Consider the following 7500-nt stretch of genomic DNA (forward strand, 5'->3'; position numbering starts at 1 on the left):
TGAATGTGAAGGTCTACCAGCGGCTGATGTAAACTAAGGTAGTCATGTACAGAGACGACAGGGTGAGTGTGAACGTCTCCCTGTGGTGGATCTGTCTCGAGGCGTCGCCGTGACTCACGGCTCAGCTGGATGGGAGAGCAGAACTCATTTCTCCTCCTGTCCCTCCTCCTTTCTCTCCTCCCCTCCTCCTCCGTCTCCCCTCCACCCCTCCCGTCTCTCCTCCGCTCCTCCTTCCGTCTCTCCTGCGCTCCTCCTCTGTGGGTCTCTTCACACTCTGTTCTGTCCTGTCTCCTAACTCCCCCACTGCTGTCACCTCCCCCCCCCCCCCCCCCTCGCCTCCCCCTTGCGATGCGGACCCCCCCGACTTTTAGCGTCTTGCTTATTCAAGCACAGCACTGCTGTGAGCGAGGTGCAAAGATGAGAGAGAGAGGGAAAGAGAGAGAGGGAGGGGGGAGAGAGAGGGAGAGGGAGAGCGGGGGAGAGGGAGAGAGAGAAAGAAAGGGGGGGAGAGAGAGAGAGAGAGAGAATTAGAGAGAGAGGGGGGAGAGAGAGGGAGAGGGAGAGGGGGAGAGGGGGAGAGAGAGAGAGAGAGAGAGAGAGAGAGAGAGAGAGAGAGAGAGAGAGAGAGGGAGACTGTTTATTCACCAAAGTTTAGCGCTAGCACTCATCTCATCTCTTAAGGCTTGCTCTTTGGAATGATACATATTTTATGTCTTATACACCAACATTTATGTTCATTTCATTTTGCAGCTTTGACAAGATAATAAGTTTGCACATTAATAATTGAAATAACTCCGCCCTGCAGCTCCGTGTTTCTGCGGGCTGTGTGAAGCTGCTTTAACAGCGGGCCACTCGGAGTCCCAGCGCTACTTAACACTGAGTGTTCTGCTGTTCTGAGCATTCAGGACGCGCTGCCAGTAGAGCTCATTATTCATGCTCGGTCGGTGTATAAGGAACCTGTGCAGTGAGGCGCTGAACGAGATGTAAAGCACTGCTCGCGGCCAGTTAGTGCTAGTGGTCGCTGTGAACTGATGTACAGCCGAAGTATTCAGTAGTCATGGTAACTGTCCACCTGATGTGGTTAGTCGTCATGGTAACTGATGTCCACCTGATGCCAGGGGCCTTTTCTACTTTCAACTATTCAGCATTAAACAGACATTTTATCGATTTTTACCACTCAAGAAACAATACTTTGGACCTTTCTTATTATCTTATTTAATATATGCTATTCTATATATATATATATATATATATATATATATATATATATTGTGTGTCTCTGTGTGTGTAGCTGTGTGTAGCTATGAGTGTAGCTGTAATAACATTACATTTCTTTGCGTCAGACCAAAGCCGTAGAGCCTGGCTGGAGATCAAAGACCAGCTGTGTCATATTCTTGTGAATTATTTGGAATTATTCATGTTCACACTTTGCAATGACCTTTTCACAAACAATAGTTGATGTCACACAGCCTAAAGAATCACACGGTGTTAAGAGGAGAGTCCATCCACAAAGCAACGCTCAAAGCGCCGCCATGTTGCCAGCGCGTTAGCCACAACCACAAAGCTCTCTACACACAGCCCCCCCTTGACCCCCTCCTCCTCCTCCGTCTACCTCCTTATTGTATGTTGTACGTCCTGGCACTTAATGTACACACACAATGTATATTTGTTGGAAAACGGGCAATGGGTAACCTAGTGATTGTTAGTGCTTGGCACGTCTATGTTCAATGAACATCCTTACTGTAACGACAGCGATATATTGTTTATTTACAGTACAAAGGTACTTATTGTAAGTCGCATTGGATAAAGGCGTCTGCTAAACGCGCTCAATGTAAATGTAAATGTACACACACCGTTTCACCGTAATATTAAGCTTTGCAACCGGAAACCAGAAAATCGAATATAGGATCAACCTAACATAACATATAACGATCCTAACCCCATCCTTACCTACCATGAGTAGTTACTGCTCCATCTACTGTTCAGGGTGCACACGCACGAACATGCGGACACACACACACACACGCACACGCACACACACACACACACTACATGAACTGTCGGCGGTGCGCTCGTCCTCCTAACAGGACGTCACGTCACATGCGCTGAGCCGAGCCGTCTTCAGCCGCGGGGCGGCCCGGACGCTGCACGCGGCGCGGCCGTTGTTGTGGAGGCGCTCCTCAGTGTGAGAAGAGACCGCCCTGTCAGAGCGTTTCCCCAACACAGAACGTCATGACAAACAGGCTAACGTTGTTATTCTGCCTGTGACTCACGCTGAACTTTTTAAAATACCAGAATAACCCGCAGATGTCTGTGGTCGTTCCTGCACTCATTAGCTGGTGGTGTTGGTCCCTCAGAGGTCCTCAGCCATGTGCCCACCTGTGAGACACAGTCGGCTGGTATAATGCTCGTGGTGTTGTGTGGGGTGATGCGGTTTCTGTCCTCTTAGTCATCACCCACCACCTGGGTTTCTGTATCCAGTTTCCTTCTTTTACTTCTCATTCAGCAGATCCATTGGTCCAGATCCTATGAGTTATACGTGAGTACACTGAGCAACTGATTCCCCTAAAGGTTTATAGAGCAGCCTCCACTGGACTACTGACAAGAGTGGTTCTGCACATCGTTAATAAGAAACTAATGACCAGATAACCTGTTGGTGAGTAAATATTAGATGGAGAGCTTTATCATTCAATATTCATGTTTGGATTTAAATCGTGGTGATTGACCGTCTCAAAGGTCCACTCACTAACCCAGAGGAACCTCAGCTCAGAGCTTAACGCATCGGCCTGTGTGAGGTGGTCAGTGTTACATCCTGCTACAACATACAGGCCTGACTGATAGCTATCTGCTCTCTGAATAGTTGTAGGTAACCACAGGTTATAACTAACCGTCTTGTATCCACAGGTTGTGACCAACCTTCCTTTAACTCACAGGTTATAAATAACCGTCCTGTAACACAGGTTATAACTAAGCATCCTGTATCTCCCAGTCTTGTGTGTTTAAATGTCTTCCTGGTGATTCACAGGAAAAAACAAAGAACAGCGACAACCAAAGTGACATTTCACACAATGCCTCGTGACAGAGTGAAGTCACAAACAAGCCAGCACTGGCTTCAAGCCCTAAAAGTAGCCGAGCACCACGACGTTGACGTGATTTCTAAAGTGCCTGTCGTCTCCCCCCCCCCAGTAACAGGCTCCTGAGTGATGGGTTGGCAGGAGGAGGCCAGCCCAGCGTCTTTATGTACAACATTAATGGAAGAAACACCTGGCCGCTGACTGTGATGGAAACTAGTCGCAGCTGAAGCAATCGTCTTTTTGTCTGTTTCCCTCATAAAGACCCCCCCCCCCCCCCCATTTCATCACAAAGATATGGGGGCTCTCAGCTCTATGAGCTGAGGAGCAGTAGATACTTCCGGTTCCCCTGCCCACGGCTCGGTCTTTAAACCAATGTGGATGTTCAGCGTGGGCACAGCTGCAGGATTGTTGAAGCAGCGAGCAGGTCATGTTTTCTGCAGAGTGAAATCTGGACAGTTTCTGGACGGTATCCATTCAGATTCACAACTCAAGAGGTTGGAGTCCTTTGTGGTGAGACCTGGTCCTTTCGAGAGGCTCTGAGTGCAGCATGTCTGTCTCCTGCTTGGAAAGAGAGTGTTTGTTGAAAACCGCGCAGAGTCGTCCATTAGTCCCCGATACTAATGCGATTGGAGGCAGCGAACCGTACATATTCACCAGGTGTTGTTGAACGCTGTGGCTTTGGTGCCTAATGAAGCAAGAACAAAAAGGGTCATTGCAGGAAATGACTCAGATAATGGGAAACCTTTTGATTCCCTCCTTTCCCAGTGACCATACATTATGAACTGTACGCAGTACGGGAAGCATGCAGTGCTGATGGAGGCGTGGCACACAGGCAGAGACATCGTTTCGATTGGACGCTCGCTCGCATTGTAATCATCTAAACATAATTACTATAAGTGTGTGTTTTTGTGTTGGATTCACATCGCCGTACGCACACAGTAGGCCCCAACTGCGTGATTCCTTATTATTTGTCGGTCATATAATTAAAGTGTAGCCCACCAGTGTTGACTTGGGAACAGCGGCTGAACAAAGAGAAACCACCTCTCAGAGCAGCTGTTGAGGGGCTTGGTGCCCTGCAGTAAGGTTCAACACGTCAGTGTGAGGTATCAGCTGCAGCTTCATGAAGACAAAAGGATGTCACAGGAAACCTTCTCACTGGGCTGAGCAGCTGCTCAACGTCATACCCAGAGTGAACAGCAAGATGATGAGGAGGATTCATGAATTCAATTGGTTGGATTTACATTTAGGTCATTTTGTGGACGACTTTTATCCAAAGAGGCTTACAATGGTTCATACACAAATTCACTCACCGAAGGCGGAGTCAAACATGCAAGGCGACAGCCAGCTCGTCAGGAGCAGTTAGAGTGTCTTGGTCAGGGACACCTCGACACTCAGCTGGAGGAGCTGGGATCAAACTAGCAACCTTTCAGTCACAAGTCGACCACTCTACCTCCTGAGCTAAGCCAGGAGGTCAATGAAGACCTTCCTCATGTCTGTATGAGTGTGATGGGATGTTGTGACCTGGAATGGAAATCCAGTTGTGACCGAACATGCAGGTTAACATTTGATTTGTTAATATTCTCCTCAGGGGTGTACACCTTCGGCCTGTTCACCGTGGACATCTTCGTCAACGCGGGCCAGGTGGTGACGGGGAACCTGGCGCCCTACTTCCTGACGGTGTGCAAGCCCAACTTCACGGCGCTGGGCTGCCAGCAGGCGCTGCGCTACATCAGCCACCAGGAGGCGTGCACCGGGGACCAGGGGGACATCCTGAGGGCCCGCAAGACCTTCCCCTCCAAGGAGGCGGCGCTCAGCGTCTACGGCGCCCTCTACCTGGCCGTGAGCAGAACCGCACGACGCACACCTGCATGGCTCACACCACGACGCACACCTGCATGGCTCACACCACGACGCACACCTGCATGGCTCACACCAGGACACACACCTGCATGGCTCACACCAGGACACACGCACTACGACACACACCACGACACACACCTGCATGGCTCACACCACGACGCACACCTGCATGGCTCACACCACGACGCACACCTGCATGGCTCACACCAGGACACACACCTGCATGGCTCACACCAGGACACACACCTGCATGGCTCACACCAGGACACACACCTGCATGGCTCACACCAGGACACACGCACTACGACACACACCACGACACACACCTGCATGACTCACACCACGACACACACCAGCATGACTCACACCACGACTCACACCAGCATGACTCACATCACGACACACAACGGCATGTCACACACCATGACACCCACCATGACACACACCACGACGCACACTACGACACACGCACACCTGCGTGTCACAAACCATGACACACAACTTCATGTCACGCACCGCGATACACGCGGGCATGTCACCCACCACGCCACACACCACGACACACTCCATAACTCACACCACGACACACACGCCATGACACACACACCACGCAGCCCCCCCACAGTAGCTCCTGGACCCTGTGGACGAGGGGTCCTCAGCCTCAGTGTCTCTCTGCTCCAGATGTACGTGACCTGCACGGTGCGCGCCAAGGGGACGCGGCTGGCCAAGCCCGTGGTGTCGCTGACCCTGGTCTGCCTGGCCTTCCTCACGGGCCTCAACCGGGTGGCCGAGTACCGCAACCACTGGGCCGACGTCATCGCCGGCTTCGTCATCGGGGGGGCCATCGCCACCTTCCTGGTGAGACTCTGGGAGGGACGGGGAGGGACTGGAGGGGCCGGATGGGGGAGAGAGAACCAGCTTGAGGGACGCAAGAGGGGGAGAGAGAACCAGCTGGAGGGACACAAGAGGGAGAGAGAGCCGGTTAAAGAGACGGAGAGAAAAAAGAGAGAAAGACGGTTGAAGACAGAGAGCAAAAGAGGGAGAGAGAGAAGGTTAAGGAGACATAGAGACAGGGGTGACAGGAGGGAGGGAGACTCTGAGAGGGACAAGGAGAGACAGTAGGGAGAGAGAGCCGGTTAGAGAGACACAAGAGGGAGAAGGAGCCGGTTAAAGAGACAGAGACAAGAGAGAGGCTGTTAGAAACAAAAAGAGACAAGAGGGAGAGAGAGCAGGTTAGACAGATAGAGACACACAGCCCTACGGTCCCCTGGGGGTTGTCAGGCGGTAGAGAGACTGATGATCCAGTATAGTTTTTTCCCTAGCAGCTGTCCCCATCCCTCCCATTAAACTCCCCCTCTCGCTCTCTCCCTCACTCCTCTCTCTCTCTTTCACTCTCTCTGTCTCTGTCTCTGTCTCTCTCTCTCTCTCTTTCTCTCTCAGCTAGCAGCTCGCTCTCTCTCTCTCTCTCTCTCTCTCTCTCTCTCTCTCTCTCTCTCTCTCTCTCTCTCGCTCTCTCGCTCTCTCGCTCTCTCTCTCACTCTCTTTCTCCCAGCTTGAACTTGATATGCATTTTACTCAAACAACGCTTTCAGTATCAAACTGCCCAGAGGCATGAAACGAGTATCTTTTATTAGCATATTGTATGAATATGAATGAACTGTTCAATGCTATAACTAGGAGGACCTATCCACTAGCTGGGCAGTGTGAGACATCCAGGGTCGGGCAGCCCTGTTATTGCATCAGTGTAGCTGAAGCGTTCCGCCGGCTGATCACAGGACATAAGGGGTGCCTCTCACCAGACTCTGATCAGACGGCCAGGCCTCCAGCCTGTTGTGGCTGGAGGCTGTGAGGTTTTGAGGCTGCGAGGCTGGGATTCTTTCACTGGGTTGTGAACGATGGACGACACACAGTATACCATGCCGACAGAGACAAACCACACACAACCCTTCTTCTAGAGAAGACGACGATCGTGTCTTCAGTAGATTCCAGGTCATAACATTGTTCTGTCAAAGCTTGGTAGAAAGTCTCTTTGTGTGTTTCTTTTGCGTGGTTCCCGTTGTTGAGTCTGTGTTCTATTGTTTGTTTGATGTCTCTGGGTCTGTGTGTACATATTCGTGAGGCAGTGTTCCTTTTGGTAGATATATGAAATTATGCTCAGTTTCTTCTGTCTATTGATGTCGGATGAAGAGCAATCCGAAGATGAAAGGCATGAAGTAATGCTCTCTCCTAGGGAGATAATGGGCAGGTCTTCATGAAGGATTAGCTGGATGGTGTTGAGGGCAGCCTGCTTCTCACCAAGCTCCATCGATTGAGAGGAAAGCCTGAAATTAGATGTACGTCTCCCCTCATCTCATTGGGCTTCATTTTCGAAGAATAAAGATCTTCTTAAGTGCCCTGTGCAGAACAGGCTAGGCCCCACCAAGGCAGGGGACGCCAGGGGGTCGTAGGGGCTAACTGCATTCTCTTCATTCAGACTCTGGCCCCTGTCCCTTTGCATCGTGAGCATGCTGATGGACGGCCGTACCGAGGGCGCTAGCGTTAGCTGCACATCCACGTTTTCTGAAGA

General features: G+C 50.9%; 1 protein-coding gene and 1 long non-coding RNA gene across 28 annotated transcripts in view; one reads left to right on the forward strand and one right to left on the reverse strand.

Moving 5' to 3' along the window:
• The window catches only part of LOC132452468 (uncharacterized), a 205931-nt gene that overhangs the window by 60046 nt on the left and 138385 nt on the right, over positions 1 to 7500 (reverse strand). The gene's annotated exons all lie outside the window — the stretch shown is intronic.
• Positions 1 to 7500, forward strand: part of LOC132452406 (phospholipid phosphatase-related protein type 5-like) — a 31218-nt gene that overhangs the window by 15801 nt on the left and 7917 nt on the right. For both annotated transcript variants that reach the window (XM_060045029.1, XM_060045030.1), the window contains exons 3-4: positions 4663 to 4913; positions 5616 to 5792. In XM_060045029.1, coding sequence (XP_059901012.1) covers positions 4663 to 4913; positions 5616 to 5792 — 428 coding nt within the window. The remainder of the gene's footprint in view (positions 1 to 4662; positions 4914 to 5615; positions 5793 to 7500) is intronic.

Source organism: Gadus macrocephalus, chromosome 23, assembly GCF_031168955.1.
Source record: "Gadus macrocephalus chromosome 23, ASM3116895v1".
Lineage (NCBI taxonomy): Eukaryota > Metazoa > Chordata > Actinopteri > Gadiformes > Gadidae > Gadus > Gadus macrocephalus.